We start from the raw sequence: 22535 nt of genomic DNA, 5'->3' as shown, positions 1-22535 counted from the left end.
GAACACACAGTACGACACTCACCATGTCCATGGAGCACAGAATACACAGTATGACACTCACCATGTCCATGGAACACAGAACACACAGTACGACACTCACCATGTCCATGGAGCACAGAACACACAGTATGACACTCACCATGTCCATGGAACACAGAACACACAGTATGACACTCACCATGTCCATGGAGCACAGAACACGCAGTACGACACTCACCATGTCCATGGAACGCAGAACACACAGTACGACACTCACCATGTCCATGGAGCACAGAACACACAGTATGACACTCACCATGTCCATGGAGCACAGAACACACAGTATGACACTCACCATGTCCATGGAACACAGAACACACAGTATGACACTCACCATGTCCATGGAACACAGAACACACAGTACGACACTCACCATGTCCATGGAGCACAGAACACACAGTATGACACTCACCATGTCCATGGAACACAGAACACACAGTATGACACTCACCATGTCCATGGAGCACAGAACACGCAGTACCCAGGCACTGTGCCCGAAGCATATTGGGGACAAGCACTACAACACACATAGCTGACGTGGGAGGCAGAACTTTCAGATCTAGAACTCAGCAGAACAAGTGTATATGTGATTTTTTCTTCTTTCCTTTCTTAAAAAATATATATATTTAAAAATAATTGAATTTTATTTTCTTATTAACTAAATGTTCTTTTTTGTTTGTTTTTGTTTAATGGCAGAAAATTTAATCCCAACACTTGTAGCTAAAGTCACTGGAACCCAGGGTCTTCTCCGTTCCTTTTCTGGTCTCTAGGATTACAGACAGGTCACAGTGCAGGTGATAAGGTGTGGCTGACATGGCTTCTTAGCATGTGAGACCCAGTGCCATTCCTGCTGAAATGCTGTTAGACTGTCGGGCTTGCCTGGTCTGCCCGAGGCACAGCACATCAGGAACTCCTGTCTTTTCTCTGTCTGTGCTTGCTTAGCTGGTGCGATTAGGGAGCGGGCAGGACACCAGAGTGTCATGGTGGGGTCAAGAATCACGCGGGAGATGGGCTGCTGGCTTGCCTGGGGGTCATCTTGTCTGGCATTCTCTGGGGCAGCCCAGGCTCTGTAGCAGAGAAATGGAAGCGAGCTGGAGCCCAGACTTGGCCACCATGTGGCCAGCCGCCCTGCTGTGGCTTCTCCCTAGTGCTTGCTACCCAGAACTCTTGAGGGAGACTAGACAAGCCCCTCCTTCCTGCACTTGCTTTTGAGGGTTTTGTCACAGTTACAGGAAAAGCAGCAGCCAGGAGAGCAGAGCCTTGCTGTTGTGGCTCTGTGGCCTCCCGCTGCCATGTTTTCTCACTTCTCTTTGTTCCCTCTCCTAGTTTCCTTCCACTTGAGCGTTTAAACTTGCTACCCCTTCTGTGGTGTGAGTTAGTTGAAGTGAGTGAGTTCTGTTGAAGAGTTAGTTACCTTGTATCTAATGTGTGTAGTAACGCTGTGTATACCTGATGTCCACTGCTTATTGGATTCAGACTTCTTTCCCACTGACTGGGGAGCACAGGGGTCTCAAGGCCACCCCGGGCCTTATTGCAAGACTTGCATGTGGTACTCTGGTTTCTTTCCTAGTTAGCAGTGGTGGTATTTACCAACATTTGTAAGGGGGCTAGGAAACTATAGCGTCCATATGCTAACAGTTACGCAGCAATTTGGGAAATAGAGATTGGAGTTGCTGGTGAGGGGCATTTCTCTGCGAAGCACAAGTCCTTTAGGAATTTATTAGTTCATAGTACTCGGACATTGTAGAGAAATAGGGGAAGTTCATACAGACAAAGTAGTCCTTGACCCTGCGTTCCAGTGTCTGTAATCTCTGTACATAGACTTTAACTTGTTCTCTTTAGAAGAAGTACAGTCTATCGCTGGGACATTGGAGGGAGAGAAGTGGGTGATTTTTATATATAAGTAAACTTCATAGTTACCTCACAAATGCTGGTTTGAAAAGTCAAACTACTTTTTACAAGGTAGTATGGATTTTGAGGTTAGATGTAAAATTTATAATATAATATGGTATTTTTATTGAAACTTAATGCAATTTTCTTTGTAAATGCAATCACTTATAAATGAGTTAGGTAATATTTTGGGCAATTAATAGGTTCGTTTCACTTTAATTTGTGAGCATAAAAAGTTGATTAGCACCATGTAGAGCTTATTAATTATAAAATAATGATGATTAGTGATTTGAAAATTAATCAGACACAAAAGTCTTTCAAAGAGAGAACTATCTTTGTAATTAGGAATTTCTATTTATCTCAAATGCAGTCTTTTCTTAAGCTTCATTTGAAGTAAAGTATTCCAGAAATGACAAGTCCATTTTGAGAGGATATGTGGACCTCCTGTTCTGAGAATTGTTCTTTGGTTTCATCCAGTGAAGGATGCCCATTCATTTTGTATTAAGGATCCATGGTAATTACTCCTCATACATACTAAGGTATTTGGCCCCGTGTTGTCTAGATATAAAAAGTAGCACAAAAACAAGAATAATGATGGCTTTTGTGAGCGGAAGACATGGCTGGATTGGGTCAGTTCCCTGGTGACCTGCATGACCTTATAAACTAGAGGTCACATGCCCTGAAGAACCCGCACCTCCACGGATGTTCTGCAAAGGCTGCAAGACCGACCAGACCTGAAGTTACTGTGGGAGGGTTGGAATGGTGCAGGTCTAGCCCAGATCATCTCGGGCTCTTTGCTCCCCTCCCAGACATCCATGGCTTGTCTGTGTCACATCTGGCACGCTGTGACGTTCTGGAAACTCTTTGGGGTCTAATAGCCTAACAGCCCTAATGTCTAGCAGCCCCAAAGCTAGGACCATTATCAGACAGTCTCAGAAGCCTGTAACGGAGCGTGCCTGTAACCCGCCTGCCTGATGCGTCCACTAGTAGATTCGAAGTGTTCTGCTTGATGAGTTTCTGTTCTGTTGGTAAGGAAACCTTGTGGAATGGCTATCACGGTAGAACATGGAGTGTGGGGTGACCCAGGACATGATCATTTATATTTGACTCCATAATAAACTGCCCCTCAGACAGTGAATCTCTGTTTGAGATTTGTGGAATGATGATTAATTATCCAAGGACCTTGACAATACTAAGGCACCTTTTGAACTTAAATTGTCTTCTGTCTGCATAGAAGTTAAGCTAATAGTATAGTGAAGTAATGATTTCAGGAGTAAAGCTATATCCAGGCCTATGTTGCAGTTTAGTTCATGTAGTAGTTACATCGCTGTAACAACGTGTCAGCTGCTTGTTTATGATCTAAGTCCATAGCAGTGACTTGATGCGCAGTGCTGAATGCCGAAGCGTCAGAGACCGGTAACTACTGAGTACTGAATGGAAACTTTGGTCATGATGATTAGTCACTGCACTTGAGAACTGTAGCTGCCCTTCTCTACCCCAGCACACCCTGTGTTAACCACGGCTGTGCCTGCATGCTTGAAACAATTTGATTAAAAGTTCCATGCTTTGGTGGTGGCCGGGTTGGGATGTGCAAGGGCTGGAGTTAAGACTCAGGGGCCGAGGTGCCTTCTCCCTTAGATCCCTTATGACACCACAGGATGTTTACTGCCAGCTGCAAGCACTGCTCAATCTGGACACACAGATGCCTTCCCTCCCTCCCTCCCTCCCTCCCTCCCTCCCTCCCTCCCTCCCTCCCTCCCTCCCTCCTCCCAGTCTCTCCTAATTGCTCCCATGCACAGAGGGCAGAACCACCGCAGATCCTTGCTGTATCTGACCGTTTCATAATCCAGCTTCTCAATCTTACAGGGCTAAAATATGGGCCAGGCAGATGCTCAGAAGACAAAAGCACTGCCACCAAAGCCAGGTGATGTGTTTGATTCTCAGACCCACAGTGGAAAGAGAGCTGGCTTCCAGAAGTTACTCTGACTGTGTGTGTGCGTGTGTTGTGTATGAATGTGTATGTGTATGAATGTGTGTGTGTATGAATGTGTGTGTGTATGTATGTGTATGTGGGGGGGGGGTGATGTGTGTGCTTGCTAGGCATGCACATGTACCTGCACATGCATATATATATATATATGCATACACACACAGATAATAGAATTAAAACTTTGATGCATATTTTAAAGTGTCTTCTTTGACTGTGTCGCGCAGCACAGTGGGCCCTGCAGGTCTCGCTCCTGCAGTGTGTGCCGTGAAGAGTGGCACATGCTCAGACCTTCTGCTCATGTTTGCTTTCTATCTTATTCTGCTACATCTGCTTTTGGCATTTTAATGTTTTCTTCTATTCCAGTGAAGCCTCCCACACTGTAGCTAAATTCTGCTAAAGGTTGACTGAAATGCCTCTAGTCGCAAACCTCTCGCACCTTCTTTTTAAAGTGTGTCTATTGAATTATTGACATCTGGAAACTTGTCAAATGGAACTGAATCCACATCACTGACACTGTCTGGGATGGGCTTGAATCTTTCAGATTCTTCCAACCCAAAACACTGAAGTGGAGTGAAAAATAGCACACTGCTCATTTCTTTTTGTTGAAATTTTAAGGAAAGATTTGATGGCGATGTGCTGGCCTTAGACGCCAGCAGGGGTTGACCCCAGCTTTCTGTTAGAGCTTGGCGGACCCTTGTTAGGGCAGCTATGCTGCTTCCCGAGGAGGAATAGACCACAGACTGTCTGTGGTGATAATAATTCCAATTTCAGTAATGGTGTCTCATCAACCGAGTACAGTTTTGAATTTTATTTTTTAGTTCATCCATAAATTTGTTAATCATATCTATTTGATGTGTTGCTTTTATTAAATATTAAAATTTGGCACCTCACCTACTCATAAGTTTTCTAGAACAAAGATATTCCTGTTTTCACTACATTTTTTAAAGATTTAAAAAGTAAAAATAGATATTAATGAAGAAAGTAGAATTCTTTTCTTCTCTTTCCCTATCTTCCTTCCTTTCTTCGTTTTACAACATTCATCTACAGTGGCTTTTAATTCCCCCTTACTCTACCTGGAAATGTCTCCTTTATACACCCTCTACCTTTTGTACAGTAGATGAATATGACCACCATCACCACCACCACCACCACCACCACCTACTCCTCCTCCTGCTCCTCTTGATTCTCTTCCTCCTGCTCTTTCTCCTCCTGTTTCTCCTCCTGTTTTTCCTCCTGTTCCTCCTCCTCTTGTTCCTCCTCTTCCTCTTGCTCCTCCCCTCCTGCTGCCCCTTCTCCTTGTCCTCCTCCTCATCACTATTATAAAATAAATAGTACTACAGAAGCTGGAGAAGTTTCATTTACATATAAATGAACTGGGGCTCAGTCACTTTAGTAATCTGCAAAGTCTTACAAATGTCAAAGTGAGAATTTGGGTCTGGGTCAGGTGGCTCTGGAGTCAATATTCTTGACTACTAATCAATGTTCTCTCCTTATCAACACTTAAAATTGTTTTCACAGAACCTTTTCCCTCAGAAAATTTGGCTATTGTGAATTATTAGCAGATGTAAATCCTTTCTGGTGAATTGAAGGCTTATTTTGGAAGGCCCAACTCTCAACAGAGTTAGCTCCTTTTGGATTCCTACAGCAGTTGAGGATGCGTTCCTTGGAAGGCTTGGCTAAGCAGAGTCTCTGTAGAAGACCCATGGCTGACCCTTCTCTACCTTAACTGCACTGTTCTCCCCAGTGGGCCGGAGATGCACAGAATCTGAAGGGTTATGGGTGGAAACAGTCATGGGGGAGGAATCCGAGAACTGCTGTGGACTGCACTGAGAAGAGCCCTCCTGTGGCTCTCTGGAGTCATTGCTCAGTTACCATAGTCTCATGGACATTTATGAGCTATACAGGCAACACCCACTATTTATGTCATGTTTTCCGAGAATGTCAAGCCTCTTTCCATAAAACTGTCCATAAAGAGAATGTCTATGGTGTGACTCTATGGCCCATTGCAGAGTGCCTGTCCCCACTGCTGTGTGCTTTCTCATGGTAAGTGGGATATCCAAGTTGTCAGAAAAATGAATGGCAAAGATGTTGGATCATTAACGTGCATGAGTGGACCTTGGATATTTTAAAATTAGCAATACACAGCTAAAACATTAACATAAAACAGCAATGCACAGTTTCTCCACTAATCTCGTAGAGTTTGTCACATTTGGAAGGCAAACATCCCTGATGAGTATCAGCCATTTGACCTGTGCATTGCTTTGAATATCAGCTACTGGAAAGTAATCACCCCTTTCTGTTACGGCTCTGTCATCTTAGGCACAAGACAAAAGGCTTTCGCAGCAGCTCTTTGCCACTTAGACAATATAATTTTAAATGCCTATAGACATAGTAAAGGCTTATTAAAATGTCCCATAATACATTTTCATTTACTAATAGAAACCATGGTGCAATCATGATGGCGGTTGTAAATTGACTTTTGATTTTTTTAAACAGTCATTATAATCTTATAAATATGGCAAATAGAAGGAATGTTTTCTTTTTCTGTATTTTATTTTACAAAAATGCATCACTTAGCAGAGAAATCCAGTGCTGTCACTCTCTGAGGTACATGTGCGCTGTGGCGGAGGGTCCAGCTTGTGAGCAGTTTGCTTTCTGTGTCGAAGTGAACAGCACTGAAGCGAAGAGAGGCCAGTGTTCTGCCTCCAGCAAATACAGAGGTGATACTCTCTGGAACTTCTCCAGATGAAGAATGTCTAAAGGAAAGCCCAGGAAAGGAAATGGACCCAAACCAGGTTCCCATCTTGTGCTTCCAGGGCGAGATTTACTCTTCAGTGTAATATGGCAGGTTACCATGGTTACCCAAAGGAACATAGAGCAGCTGCCTTCATTGTCACTAGCCCATCTCAAGGTCTTGACAGCCACCAAATTCACCAAACTTTGTTCTTGCGGTATTAGTAAAGAGAACACTGAGTCACAGGACGCCCCTGTGTGTGCAGTACCCGAGTCCTTAGGTACAGGAAGTGCAGTGCCCTTCAGCTTCCTGCCCTGCTCAGCGGTGCTGCAGCCGCCACACACTGGATCCCTGTAGCTGGGCCATTTCTCCGTCACCTGATGGCCTGAGATAAGACTGCTCAGAGCTCATGGTCTCGTTTATGGGGACACTGGCATGTGCCCGCCAGCGTCACGGTCTCGTTTATGGGGACACTGGCATGTGCCCGCCAGCGTCACGGTCTCGTTTATGGGGACACTGGCATGTGCCCGCCAGCGTCCCGTCTTACCCGTCTCTAGTTGCGGATCGGGGACTTACAGCCAGGGTTACTTGCATGTCATCATGCCAGTCACAGTTTGGGTTACTATGTCACTATTTTTTTCAGTTGCCTCTGATTATAATTTCTGGTAAATTTTAGAGGAGCCCTGCTTGCCTGTCTGTCTGTCTATTTATGTACGTATTTGAGGGTCATTTTGCTTTATATTCAAGGTGCTTTATCTGATCAGTTTTTAATCTTCTCATTTTGTATGTGTGCTTTTTTAAATTTTCCAGTGCTTTAAATTTATTAGAATAAAATGAAGCCCTTGTTGTTGTTGTTTAACTGCATGTACCTGGCAGGTATGTGGTTAGGTTGCAGTCATAGATGTCTTAATCATATGGAATGCACACATCTATGGTTAGGCAGTTCCGCAGTCTATTGCATTGCTAGAGATATGTGGTGACGATAAGTGAAGAGCTTAGGTACTGATCACGTTCCCTGCTTTCTGCTGAGTAGCACCACCTACTGTAATGGAAGCTTCCAAAGCCTCTGGTGGAGCAGGAGGTGTCAGCAGCTGAGATCCGAGACTGGCAGAGTTTGTAGTCTACATCCTTCAGTAGCAGTTGTGCTCTAAGGTGGATGCTGCCCTGTGTGCGCAGCTGCTGCTGAGGTTGGAAGAAGGGCTGCCTGCGTAAGAGCACAGTCACAGATTAGCACCCACGGAGAAGAGCTTGGTCTGCAGAAGAACCATTATGACTACGGTTAAAATAATTACAATATTTGTTTTTATTGTAAAGATACGCTAAGCACTTTCATAATGGCTGCTGTGACTAACAGTTACTACTTTTATTAAAAATGCTTTGTTGAACTTTATTTGAAAAAATTCATTCTGTGATTGGTTTTTGATGCAAGCAAATAGAGTTCCAAAAAATTAATTTGACTGAAATTAAATTGTTCCTCCCATGAATGGCTTCATTTAAGCACCGAGGCTGGTTTCATGATTTGTTCTTCAGCTGGTGTATCTCAAAAGAGAATGCGCCAGGATCCAGACATTAAAACTGGAAAGCATTGTGAGGATTCTCCCGGGAGACCCTGCAGTGAAGAACTTAGAAAAAATGTTACCTAAAATCAAGAAGTGGGAGTTTAACTGTGTTTAAACAAGAGAGTAAGAGAAGCGGGGACAGCAGCTTCTATGTAGAATAACTCCTGAGCCAGTCGCTGCTTCAGAAGCGCGCTCTAGCTCGCAGCAGGCTCTGCTTAATTGTGATGTGTGCTCGGGTTTCTTTTGATATACATAAAGTTTTCTTTTTTTTTTTAATTTCTGGGGAATGAGTTGTGGTATTTTAGGTAATTGACTTTTACCAATGTGAGAAAACTTTTTCATGCTCTGAAATCCTAAGGCGATCTTGTAGTCCATGCCAGGCTGATTTTCACCTCTTGCCCTGGAGCCGCCCAGGTCTGTTCTCTTAGGCCGCCTCCCACACTTGTTTGCTCTTGATGGAGTGAGATGTCTCCACCTAGCAAAGCCTCTTCTTCCCTCAAAGAGCCTGCTCTTCATCCCCCTTCTCTCCTGGCTTTGTTGGAGAATCCTTCCATTTCATCAGAAACTGCCTCTGTGCTTTCTGTCCTTCACGTTAGCTGTAGCACCCGAGTCCAAACCTGGCTCTGTCCCATACGCAGCTATCTGAAGGGTTCCCTGCCCTCAGCTCCCGGACAGTCTATTCTAGAGAGAAGCATTACTGTTGTGGTCAGAAAGAAGGCCTTGGGAGAGCCAGGGTAAATGAAAGTGTACTAATTGATCATTTTCTCATGTTGGGTGATTTCTATGTCTCTAGTCTTTTTTATCTATAAAATGACATTAATATGAATTGAGAATTATTGCGAGACGATATAGAGAGAGCACCTGGCACATTCGTGACACTCATCAATGCTGGTCTGGATTAGCGCTGACCCTTTTTTCCCCTCTTTTAACAAAGACTTTACTCTTGGGCTATAGGGTGAATCACAGTGAGGGGCTCTAAGAATCACCTAGGAGCTGGCCAGGTACTGGAAGAGACTGTAAAGTAAAGGAAGCAGCGCCTCGCCTTCTCTCCAGGCTTTAAGTCCGTTACTTCTGCCTGAAGGTGTGTTTGCACATCACTGTCCACTGTTGGTCTGTCCCACTGCACTGCCAGCTTCAGGGTTGCTGTGTGTCCTTCTGGGGCTGGACTTGGCACCTGAGCAGTGCCTGGTGTGGTGCTCAGACCACACGTATGGGATCAGAGCTGTGCATATGATTGCTAAACTGGGCGTGACCACATTCATCTCCCAGAATGCTTGAAGAGAATGTACTGTCACATGCACTCTCTTGTCAGCTCCTCAGTGTCTCCGAGCCTGCCTCTTAGAGAACACTTTCGTGTTTCGTGCTTTGATTAACCGTGGCAGTCTCTGCCCTACGGTCCAGGTGGTTAGATAGAGCCTTCAGTCAGGCACTCTCTGGACGCCCTGCCTTACCTGTTGTGTGTTCTCCATTTGCCCCTTTGCCGATCTCGGTTCTCGTCTCTTGCTTCTGTATATTGTTTTAGAATAATATGCAGAATTCCACTGCCTCTGCATTAGTACTTTGTCAGTGAATCACCTCATTGCCCTGGGATTTCATCACAATCTACTTATTATTTTCTTGTGTGTGTGGGTATGAGGCGGGTGACAACCTCAGCCTGAGTCATCTTCAGGTAAGCTGTCTGCCTCTTCCAAGACAGGCTTTCACATTTGCCTAAACCTCTGGCAGTGGGCTGGGCTGGCTGACCAGTGGGCCCGTGGCTCCTCCGTCTCTGCCTCCCAAGTGCTGAGGTCGCTAGTCCAGGCTTTGTGGCCTGGGACCTGGAGCTTGGACTCAGGTCTGTGCACTGCAAGGCCAGCAGGCCAGCAGCTCTCTGCCTCTCTGCCTCTTGGCCCCGCAGTCTGCTTTAACTAATACTCTGCTTCCGTGTGCCATAGGAAGACTCCTCCCAGCTCCTCGGCCGCTGCCGTTCTGAGCTCCACAGCATTTGATGACTTTTAAATAGGCAACTGTATATTTAGATATTTAAAACAAGGGAAATATTTTATTTGGCCACCCATTTCTCTTCTCCCTTCACCCAATTGTGTGAGCCCACTTACCCAGATGTCCCTTCCTTGCCTGGAGAGCTAGCTCCTTCACCACTGTCCCGCAGGGTGGGTCTGTGGGTGCTGTGCTCCCACAGCTTGGTCCTGGTGCTCTCTCAGACCTTTTCTACTAGAAAGGTCCTTTCCTGTGGTCCGTCTCCCTAGAATTCCAAGCTAATAACTTTACTTTATTTTCTGCACTCTTGCAATGTTTTTCTTGGCTGGGATCCGATGGGACTTTGTTCACAGACAGGTTCTTCGTGGTTGGAGTTTGCCGACCCTGCTTCTTCTTGGCGTCCGTCCCTGGTTTCCATCATTTTGATTCTGATGTTCCTTCAAGTGGCTCTCTGTCTGCGAGCTGCCGTGGACACAGCTTTGCCGTTTGGAAGATGTGACGTCAGGCATTGTTTGAGATCTTTTCCTCTGCACTTGGGGTGAGGTGTGCAGATGTGATGGTGCCTGTCCCTGGGCTAGGCCAGCCACAGGCCCCTCCTCACCTCTGGGCTGTGCCTTTGGGGGCGCTCTGTGCTCCCCTCTTCCTCTGAGGTCGCCTCTCCCTGTGCAGTGTGGTGATTACCCACTGCCTTCTCATTCCATAGGTCTTCTTGAAATGGTTATTGTATAAACATGCTTTGAAGCACTTGTACTTTGTGAATTCTATCTATATGTAGTCTTTTCATCAAGAAAGTATAAATTCTTGTGAAAGTAAGCTACAGGCAACAACCAACCAAAATGTAAACACAAGTATAAACTCCATCCACTCTACTAAGAGAATAAGTTCTTTTTTCCTTTTCTTGAAAATTAAAGCCTATCAGGTACTTCTCCATAGACAAAAGACTAGCTTTAGCATCTTGAGTAGCAGGCTATTTTTCTTTATTGAACACAGGTTTTTGTCCTCACACAGCCTATCCTGATTTCAGTCCCCCCACTCCCTCCAGTTTCTTCCCCTGCTCCCATCCTAGTCTACCCCCTCCTGCCACTCATTTGCAAGCAAACAGGTTCTGTGGAATAATAGTAGTAGTAGCAGCAGCAGCAGCAGTAGTAATATATATATATATATATACACACACACATATATAATACAAGATAAACAAAAACTAACACATCTGAGCTGGACAAGACCAATAAACAAAAAGGAGAAGGAAAGGAACCTAAGAGAAGGCCTGAGAAATGAAGACTCAGTCGTTTGCACACTCAGGGACTCCATTGAACACTAAACTGTAGTCACGGTCTGTATGCAGAGGACTTGTAAGCTGAAAAGGGGGAAGAAAGGGTACATAAAATAAAAATAAAAAGTAAGATTGAAAACGACACCAAGCAGGGAGAGCCCTGGCCGACATGAGACAAGGCACCTCGAGATGTGTTCATTTTCTGCTGGCCGTCTACTGCCAGCACACAGCCACCCTGAGGAGTGGTCTCTCCCTCCAGGGAAACAGCCTTGGAGAAAACTACATTTTCATTTGCAGGTGGTTGCCAACTGGAGATAGTTTCTGGGGCAGGGATGGGGCACACTTCTAATTTAAGCTCCAGAGTCCCTCGTGGTGCAGACCCATGCAGGCCTGCGCGTGCTGCCTCAGTCTGTAGGTTCATCCACCCGTCACGGGGACCCCAAGGCTTGTTCTGAGGTGCCCCAGGTGTAAGAGCCTCTCGCACTTACGCTCTTTCCACCTCCTCTTGTATGGGTTCCTGATCCCTGAGGGGAGGGATCCGATGGAGACGCCTCAGTTAGGGCTGAGTGGTCTAGGGTCCCTCTCTGCGTGGTGTCTCCCATCTGCTGCAAGAGGAAGACGACTGAGCAGGGCACTGACCTGCTCCCTGTATGGTGTGGCCTGTGGGTCCCCAGGGAGCGCTGTCTGGAACTAGGTGCTGCCTCCCTCCCCACAAGGCCCCAGGTCTTGTTTTTAACTTTAGAAACTCTTTCATGGGTTATATTTGTGTATCTGTTTCTCTCCTCAGATGTTCTCCTTTACACTCAGTTTAAAGTATGTGCTTTTAAGTTTCCTGTTTGCTAAATCCCTCCTCTCTTCCTGGATAGCTTTGCTTCACTTGGTTGGTAGTTTGAATGAGAGTGGCCCCACAGACTCGCGCGTGTTTGAAGGCCTAGTCACTAGGAATGGGCAGGATTTGGGAGGAATTAGGAGGCATGGCCTTGGAGTGGGTGTGAGTCTGGATGTAGAACTCTGCCGCCATGCTCCCCTCCATGAGGACAATGGGATAACCCTCTGAACCTGTTAGCCAGCCCTAGCTAAGTGCTTTCCTGTATAAGAGTTGGCGTGGTCATGAGGTCTCTTCTCATAGAAGACTTAGACACTTGGATCTGGTGTTTAAGCAAAGTCTTGTAGAATACATAGGTATGGAATATACAAAGAGTCACAGTGGAGTACATACATACATACATACATATATATATTATTTTGTATATATGTATTTTTTAAAACAAAGGGTAATCACTGAATTGTCTCAGAGAACAAATATCAAATTTGATAATTTTTTTCCTATCAATACATTTTTCTCCAAATGTGTTCATTAGTTTTGTATTACTTTGTAACAGTGATTTAAAAATCATTATTACTTCACATTGTCCCTGAGTCTGGCCCTAGCTCAACTGAGTCTTCTGCTCAGGTCTCAGAAGCTTCAGTCAGGCGAGCAGCCAGCGATGTGCCCTCTTCCTGAGCCATCTTCCATGCTCACAGGATAGTTCTCCACAGTGTAGAAGTCAGGCCTTGCCTGGGGTCTCGAGGTTGTCTGCACTTCTGCTGCTCCTTGTTCTCTGTCCGTCCTGAAATGTGGCTTCGATTCTCCAGCCCAGGAAGCAGTTAAGGTGCTTCTGGCATCTCTGCCTTTGATGTCTCCCATGTCTAGTCCTTCTTCTTACTGGCTCTGCTCCATTCCAGCCTTCCTTTTGTTGAGACCCTCAGTGTATCTCAGAGTCCCCCTCCTGTGTTGTATACAGCTGCTCACAGGGCCCTGTCATAGGCCCCCATCCCTGCCCTAGAAGCCATTGTTGATCTTGGAGTGGGAATTGTGGGATTGTCTTACAAGTCTGCCTACCGTGGTTTCCCTTACAGTAGTAATATAATTTGAAGCTTTAAGTCATGCGGGCTGGAGAGATGGCTCGGAAATTAAGAGTACAGGCTGTTCTTCCAGAGGACCCCTGCCGGATTCCTAGGACCTGCATGGTGACTCACAGAAGCCTGCACGTTCAGTCCCAAGGGAATGCAACAGCCTCTGCTGGCCTCGTGGGCACCGCTTGTACAGAGATACAGGCAGGCAAAACAGTCATATAGATTAAAAATGCAAGTTAGGTTTTATGTAAAGGGTATAGATACATTAAAATTACTAATAAACTATATTAAATAGATAGTGGAAACCAATTATTTTCTGAAGTATTATAACTGTAACCTTGGTAGATTGTTTTATAATTTTGTTTCTCTAGAGTATAGTATAATTAACTCTCATTATTCTTAGAAAAGAATCTTGGTGAAATTTTGGTAATTTTCTCTTTGCTTAGCAATAAATATGTATATAATTTCAAAAATCCTGTTTCGTCTTTACATAAATTTAATACTTAGTTCTGTACTCTAAGTGTTTTGAAGTTATATGGTAATTTTCTCACAACATGAAAGGGGGAGTGAACTGTTCACAACTCTGAGTGTTGTGTTGCTTAGCTACATGTGACCTTTCATTCGAAATATTAGACATTTTGATAATTGGTAGCCCTTGAGCTTCTGAGTGTTGGTTTCTGACACACTGTGGTTTTATATAAACCATTCACCTTTGTATTGTAGATGTTTCTGTGAGGTAAAATAAAAGACGAGTGTATTTAACAGCAGTCTGTAGAGTGCCTTAACTATATAAAATCAGTCATTTTAGGAAACGCTCTAATGGACATAAATGAAATTATAAAAATACTTAAATATGAGCTTGCTTCAAATGTAGCTATACTACAAAATGCAATAAGGTACTGACCTGCCACATGGCTATAAGGAAAAGGTCAGTGAGGATGTCCCAAATGTACATGGAGTTGTATTAAATAGCAATCCTGTGAGGGCAGGAGCAGCAGTGGACACATGGAAAATGCGCTTGAATCACACTGCCCGCCTACCTGCCTTCCCGCCTGCCCTCCTGCCCGCCTGCCCGCCTGCCCGCCTGCCCTCCCGCCCGCCCGCCCGCCCACCCGCCCTCCTGCCCTCCTGCCCGCCCGCCCGCCCGCCTGCCCTCCTGCCCTCCTGCCCTCCTGCCCGCCTGCCCTCCTGCCCTCCTGCCCGCCTGCCCTCCTGCCCGCCCGCCCGCCCACCCGCCCTCCTGCCCTCCTGCCCTCCTGCCCGCCCGCCCGCCCGCCTTCCCGCCTGCCCTCCTGCCCGCCTGCCCGCCTGCCTGCTGCAGTACCCATGTCACTCACTTAGCATTCCGTGTGCCTCTCCTCCAATGGGAGAAGAGTGTGAGGCTGTGCCTAGGTAGCTCCTTTCATTTTCGTGTTCTTTTTACTTCTCATGTATGTGCTTGTGTGTGTGTGGGGGGGGGGTGTGCATGCACATGTGCTTTCATGCATGTGGAAATTCAAGGCTCATGTCCATTGCTTTTCTACCTCATGTATTAAGGCAGGTGTCTGTGAAAGTCAGAACTCGCATTTATGGCTGTCTGGCTAACCAGCTTGCTCTGAGGAGGCCTGTCTGTGATCACAGCTTGGAGTTATAGGGGACACACCCAGCACATGTAGGTTTCTGCGGCTCCAAACTCCAGGCCTCACATTTGTATGACAAGGGTTTTAGTGCTGAGCTCTTTCCCCAGCCTGGAGACTTGTATTGCAGTTTTTCCTTTGCATATTCCCCTTACACAACCCCTCCTTAAAGTTCCTGTGCATTATACATACACTTTTTAAAAAGTACAGATAAATCTGAGATGAGCCGTGTCCACCTGTATTCCTGCTTCCTCCAGAGAAGGAGAACTAAAGAATTAGTATATTTCTCTCCCTTAAATATTTTGCTGTAGAACTCTACGCCATATTTCATATTCAATTTGCATATTGTTTTAACTTTCTTATCATGGGATAGGAATCTCTTAAATCATTAAAATGGTTTGCAGGCATGTTGGTGGCTGCGGTCCACATGGCAAGGTTGCTTCTGTTGTTACCTGATGTTTGCTGAGGAGGAGGTGAAACTGGAGATTGTGTGACCCTCTGCCTGCACTTCTGAGTTCCTTCCCTGTGGTTCCTAGAGGAAGGAGAGACATTTTAAAGCCCTAAGACTGAAGTTGACCTTGTTAATTAGCATTTACTAGTTAAATGTTAGAGAGCGAAAGATTTGCATGCTATTTATGACAGGCAGGGAAAGTGAGCTAGCCCTTTATAGATTAGTGGGTGCTCGGACCCCTTCTCCTTTATAGATTAGTGGGCGCTCAGACCCCCTCTCCTTTATCGATTAGCCCTGTGCCTTCTGACTTTGGGGGGAAAGCCCCCTGAGCCTAATCCTTTCTTGTGTTCCATTTTCCTATTGATTTTCCTTTTAAGTTTATTTATATACTTTATAAAGTGCAGGTATTCAGAATTGTATTTCCGTTCTATGCCTTTGCCTTCTTGTTTTCACTCATTGTATTTGGGGTTATAAATCTTTTTACTGTGTGCATTCCCTACATTTTATCCTTTTTGTCCTTTGTATTCGTATCTAGCTTTAAATAATATAAAGTGTATTTGGTGTTTCTAGGACTGAGTCAAACAAATCTGACTTTGACACTAATCCAGTGTTGAGAATGTGGAAACAGTCCTTCTTTGCTGTTGATTTCAGAGAGTTCTAGCATCTGTAAATTCTTTCATATAACATCTACTGTAGGAGGTTGTTTTAATAATTACATTTTATTAATATTAGTAATCTTTTACTGTACCACTTATAAATTAAAGTTTGTGATAAGAATGTTTGTATTGAAAACTGAGTTCTGTACTACCTGTGGCTCAGCTATTTCCTGGGGTCTCGGAACCTGTCTCTCGCAGAGAAGGGTGAGGGAACTGTGATAAACCTTTATTGTTGCTAGCTATTGACATTTGTAAACTTTAGAAATGGTAATTTCATGCATGAATACAGTATATCTAAGTTATAGCCACCTGCTCCATCCTCCTGACTCCTATCTTACCTGGTTGTCTTTTCTGTTCTCTATGTCCATCTTTCTGGTTTTGCACCAGTACCACCAGCTGTATCCTTTTTCCCCCTTCAGGCCTTATCCCTCTCAGTAAACTATCTTAATTGTTAACCTGACGTCTCATGCTATAGATATCCCTACCTGTCTTACGTTTTTAAATTGCTATTGTAAGTAAAAGAAAAAATCTATTCTTTTACTGACATGACTGATGGCTACTGATTTTAAAAAGAATGTTTCATGCATGAGCTCTTCTCAGTAGTTCTTAGAGATACATTTATATACTTTGTTATATGTATATTAGTTTCAAATGAAAGTTTACTCCCCCCTCCCCCGGGGAGGGGGTTGTATCTGGATTGGCCAGTGAGAACAGAGTGATATTAATAAAACCTTTAACAGTAGGTATTCTCATCTCATAAAAGTGAAATCCACAATAAGGAAAAGCTATAATTAGTGTTCTATCAAAATGGAAGTGCCAGTGGAGAACCGTCATCCATAATTATCTAATTTGATTAACTATACTGTCAGCTTAGCAAAGGTCAACAGCAGAGGTGCGAAGTGTTTCTTTGTCCAGCAGGGGGCAGCATCTGACTGTCTCTAATGGGTCCCCTTGCCTACTGATGGCAAGTGGAGAAGCATTGGGAAGGGTCCGCAAGGACCCAGAGCAGGTACTGTCTGGATAGGTCACGCTGGGGCTGGAGAGTGGAAGTAAACACTGCAGTGGTGGGACACACCGAGAGCTTGGCCTCGTGGCCTCGTCCGTCCTGCAGAGCTGGTGGAGCATGGTCGGTCAGTTCTCCCAGGCCTTTGTTATATACACATCGCTGCTGAAATCTGAGCCACACGTGGGTCTTTAGTATGCCTTTGAGAGTCAGTACTTTGCTTCCACCTCAGTGTTTATATCTCATGGCTTTGATGTATAAGTCACTCCACAAATTAGTGACTTAAAACCTCTCCCTGGTGTCTGGTGAGCGAGGCGGCCTGGCGGTGCAATGGCTGGAAAGATGTCGCTTCTCCACTTCTCTTCCAGAAGCTTGAGCTTTCTCAGGATGGGAGCCCAGGTCTGAGAGCAGACGAGCAAAGGCTCCCGAGGTTATACTTGTGTGACATTCCTTTACCCCAAAGCAGTTTCTGGATCAGCCATTCCAGAAGCAGGGATGTAGAAACGTCTCCCCTGCCCCCAGCGTGACACTCAGGTCTAAGGCCTGCCTTATGCACACTGGGCACGAGGTGTGCTGAGGGCCCGGCATCCCGCCTAGCCTGCCGGGATATCAGGAGACTGTGCCGCCGGAGCTGGGCTGCCCCGCCGGAGCTGGGCTGCCGACTTCCTTTTCGTCTCAGGCTGTTGCCTTTGGTTTTTGGTTTTTGTTTGTTTGCTGTTGTTTTTGCTTTTTCTTTTTAAGAACAGTGATTCTTAACTTTCTTAATGCTGTGACCATTTAATACAATTCCTCATGTTGTGGTGACCACTTAATGATAAAATGTTTTTGTTTCTACCTAATAACTGTAATTTTGCTAATGTTATTAATTGTAATGTAAGTATCTGTTTTTCTGATGGTCTTAGGCAACTCCTGTGAAAGGGTCATTAGACCCCAAAGGTCGTGGCCCACAAGTGAGAACCACTGTTGTAGATAATTCTTTTTTTTGTTTTTTTGTTTTTGTTTTTTTTAGTATAGAATAGCATTTATTTAGGGCATGGGGAGGGGAGTTAGGAGAGCCGTAGAGGCAGAGAAAGGCGGAGGAGAAGAGAGGCCGGCCATGACCACGTGGAAAGAGGGGGGAAGGGAATGGGGAGAGAAGAGAAGCGCGGGGGCAAGAGAGAGATGCAAGAGAGAGAAACAAGAGAGTGAGAGACTAAGCGATAATTCTCATATTTTCTATGATATTTTATTTTTATATAAAATGTATTAAATTTAACTTAGTACTTTCTCTGCATCCTCTGGGTGCATCTCTTTTTCAGTGGGTAGGAACATTTTTCTTCATAGTTTTATTTTGTTTATTATTATGGGGGCAGGTGATTCTGCACACACATTGAGCTCAAGGACAGTTTTTCCAGGTCCATTCTGACTTTTTTCCTTGTTTCCTGGTGTTTCTGCTGCTGCATGTGTAACACAAGTAAGTTATCTAGCCTACAAGCTTCCTGTTGGTTTTCTGTCTTCCCTCCACGTGACTGTCTGGGCCTCTGCAGTGTGGGTGTTTCTCTGCCCTGGTGTGTGAATGTCTTCTTAGATCTGTGTTATCTTCCACTGTCCCCAGGCAGCAGTGTCACTAAAGCAGGGCCACACGCCGCCTTGCTCTTTCTCCTGCTTGGCTCCGTAAAGCAGATGAGATGTATAAGGACACCGCGTTTCTTCATGACTTCTCACAGGGATGTGTGCTCCTCTGTCTAGACAGACTGTTCTTGTCTGGATATCCTAGGAGGTGGTGAACTGTTTTCAGTGCCTCTGCAGCATTCATGGGTTCTGGGGGATTGTGTGTGAATGGAAACATGACAAGGCTGGGCTGCCTCACAGACCCATCTTACCACTGTGAATAGCAGGCAGAAAGAGAGCAGACTTCTGCGCCCTTCTCAGCAGACGGGGAAAGTTTTCTCAGGGCCTAGCAGGCATTAGCATAGGCTGTAGTGATTTGCAAACTGGGCCCACTAACCCTTTATAGGCATTTAGCGTTTAAGACTCACAGTCAGTGAAGGTATCTGGGTTTCTTGGAGAAGTTAACTGGATTTAGGTAGGGTACGTGTTGTGTTTTGTGACTTTGTAGAGGTTTTTGTGAGGACACAAGAAAGCCTGCCTTTAGCTCAGTCCAAAGGATACTTAATGGATTTTCCACTTTTTATCAAACAGATGTACCAAATGCATTATAAATTAAAAAAAGAAGCTCACTGCAAATGTTGCTATTTGAAAGCTGAGGTTTACTGCTTTTGTCTCTTTGTGCTGTATTTTATGATTCTTGTGTGAGTGAGCACACACGCGTGTGTACACACATACTTCATCTTCTGTTATCACTTCCAAAACTTACTCTTGGGCACTGCAACTCTGGTCCCTGCTTTCTCTCTGGTCCCCTTGTCCAGAGGCTGAGGAGCAGGGCGGGTTAGTTGTTGGGTCTTTGGAGAAATGATACTTAACTGCCCGAAGATGCTGTTTTCTCGTAAAGTGGCTTAGCTTTGGCAGCTGTCTCTCGTCTCGATGCTTAAGATTTAATGGTAAATTAAGGCCAGCAAAGGCATATCATTGGAAAATAGCTTTTCCAGCTATAGAAATAGTTTGCTATTAACTACTTGTTACTTCTCTAATCTTATGGGGGAACTTGACCGTGTCCTAGAAGCACCCCCTGGACCCTTTCAGCACCAAAGCTGATTTATGGAATGATTTTCTGGGTTCTACTGGCCCCCATTGAGTTCTGTGCTGAGTTCTGACAATAATTGTTTAATTTTCCTAGGAAAGTAATGTGTACATGTGCCTGCGTATGGTTTCAAATGTCCTGAGAATCAGCGACTGACTAGTTAGGAAAAACCAGACTCTTGTCTTCCCAGTTAGCTCTGACCCCGGGCTCCAGGTGTGGGAAGGAGAATGCTGTTCCTGAACCTCCCTGGGGCTAACACGGGCCTTACCGCAGATGTGACTGGCGGCAGAGGAACCTGAGGCGCAGAGCAGCAGTCATGCTTGGTGACAAGTTAGGCTCTCTACTGCTTTATATGAATTATTCTAGACTTTTGACAAAAAATTAATTTTCCATAGTGTAAAGAGACCACGGTTTTAGAGAATTCTAAGTTTTGAATGGCCTGAGACCTGGTGTGCTTAAAGTTCTATATGACACTAGACCAGACGAGACCATGTGGCAGGGGCCTTTGTCACCACCATCATTATACAAAGGACCAAACCCATCCAAGAATCTGCCTGTGTCAGCACGTGCAGTACAGACATGTATACACAGGTGTGTGTGTGTGTGTGTGTGTGTGTGCGCGCGCGCGCGCGCGTGTGGTGTTTGGGATTGAGTCCAGGGTTTTGTCTATGTTAGGCAACTACAGGTCAGTACTCCATTGCATATTTTTAGTAGAACGTATGTAGGAAAATTGTCTTTTTTTAAAAATTTCATTTATTCTGTACATTTGTTCCTGGGGCAAAATCTTAATATGCAGCCCAGGCTACTCTGGAATTGGCTGTGTAGCCCAGGCCAGCCTCAGATTTCTGCCTTTGCTTCCCAAGTGCTAGGAACTATTTACCACTGTGTCAACTTTGGGTTAATGTGCTTGGGTCAGACTTTGAGGGCCTCTCTGGAGGAGAGTTAGAGCAGACAAGAATGAAGTTGGAGTGTGCCACTGAGTTATTATCAGTTTACTTCATATTAGACATTTGATTAAAATGCTTAAAGCTTATTATGATCCAGATTAATTACTAAGACTTTTGTCATTTTAGTCTGATAAATTAATTTTGAACTAATAGAAGTTGAATCTCATTTTGTAACTGTTACCATCCTGGTCAACATTGCAGCAAGTTGACACATAAAGACACAGTAGGCACACACCTCAGGTACAGAACTGTAATGCAACTATCGAAGACACAGCAAGGTGGGAGAATGGCCGTCCTAGACGAGGGCACCGTGACACTCTGCTGTGGACTGTGGGTGTGGTGGAGAAGAGGTGTAGTGCGGACTCTAGATGAAGGCACACACGACATCCGCTGGACTCAGCAGGCTGGTGTGGAGATGGGCGCTATAGGTAACTGACGTGGTAGACAACAGGAGCCATGGGAGGAGGAGCCAGCCTTTTGGGAATTCAGAGAAAAAGAGTTTTTCCGGCAGAAGCAGTCTCAGGGCTGGCATCGCCCTTGTCAGTGAGTTTTAAAGCAGTTCACCATGGTGGGGGCCGCCTCTGTGAAGGGAGACACAGCCACGGTTGACTGCATGCAGACAGGTGGTTCCTGCTGCGGGGTGAGCGGCCGTGGTTTCATATCGCGTCCTCACCGTCTCATCAGTGTGGTGTGGGAGTGCTTCCAGTCAGCAGCATGGCCCTCATGGGCTATCGCTTCATAGGAAAGGCGAGACATGTAAAACTGAAATCAGTGGAGCTGAAGGAGGGCGGTGGCCAGGCTGTGGCAGGGAGGCCCCTCTGGGCTGACCTTCTCTCAACAGGACAGTTAGCTCATTTGAAGTCTTTCCACTGCTGCGGTGCCAGTGTGGTCAGCCGGCCACGCCCTCCTAGAGCGCCAGCACTAAGGCTGTCTTTCCTAGCGGCACTCGTGTATCTACTACTGCATGCTTCAGCTCTAAGGTGGCCTTGCTGTCCTTGTTTTGCAGAAACCAAAGCTGAAAGACTGGCACCCTCCCGGAGGCTTCATCCTGGGGCTGTGGGCGCTCATCATCATGGTCTTCTTCAAGACCTACGGAATCAAGCACATGAAATTCATTTTCTAACACAAGGATGTGTGAAGAAGAAAGAACGGGAGACTGCAGTCTTGGGTCAAAACTTAGGTGTTTATATGGTTTTAAATACGTTGCTTTTGTGTATGTAAATTTGGGAAGAAAATTAGGAAAAATTAATTTTAATGGACTTTCGATTTTATAACTTAATATTGTTAATGTACTTGTTTATTGGCCACAGAATGTGTCTTTCATTGTGTTTGTGTGGGAGTTAAAGAAAACAGAGGACAGTGACATTGGAACCTACTGCTTAGTTCTTTCTACCCTTCTCTCATTGTAAAAGTAAGGCTTGTGAAGGTTAATTCTCACTAAAGGAAATTCCGTTAATAGTTGTGTGTTGTCTTGTTCTTGTATTTATGTAATATGTTCCCAGCCATGGAGAATACGCCATTTCTAATCTTTTGGTGTTTACAATGCATTGTTACCCTTTCTCCATCCTTGGGTATCCTTCAAGAATGTCCTGTGGCGCTGACTGGATGCACTTGCCTGCAGTCCAGGCTGCTGAGGAGGCCACGTGGATTCTGTGAGCCCTGGGGGTCGGAGGGCAGCCTGGGCAGCAAGCAACATCAAGGAGAAACACCATGGGATGCGGCACACAGGCTGTGGTGCTCCCGTGACGGCTTCCAATGGACCCTTACCGTGCTCTCAGTGTTCCCCGGGCGCACTCTGGAGTGTGCTGACGACTCTCAGTCATT

At 45.3% G+C, this 22535-nt stretch overlaps 1 protein-coding gene across 2 annotated transcripts in view; it reads left to right on the top strand.

Moving 5' to 3' along the window:
* The window catches only part of Pigk (phosphatidylinositol glycan anchor biosynthesis class K), an 82417-nt gene extending 60250 nt beyond the window's left edge, over positions 1-22167 (top strand). Inside the window, exon 11 of one of the 2 annotated variants that reach the window (XM_052178872.1) lies at positions 21718-22167. In XM_052178872.1, the coding sequence (XP_052034832.1) occupies positions 21718-21834 (117 nt within the window). In that variant the 3' untranslated portion in view covers positions 21835-22167. The remainder of the gene's footprint in view (positions 1-21717) is intronic. The other variant, XM_052178873.1, reaches the window with a different exon arrangement.
* The last annotated feature ends 368 nt before the right edge of the window (positions 22168-22535 follow it).

The sequence above is a fragment of the Apodemus sylvaticus genome, chromosome 4 (assembly GCF_947179515.1).
Source record: "Apodemus sylvaticus chromosome 4, mApoSyl1.1, whole genome shotgun sequence".
Taxonomy (NCBI): Eukaryota; Metazoa; Chordata; class Mammalia; order Rodentia; family Muridae; genus Apodemus; species Apodemus sylvaticus.
Note: the sequence above shows the minus strand (reverse complement) of the source record. Positions and strands in the feature narration are given on the sequence as shown.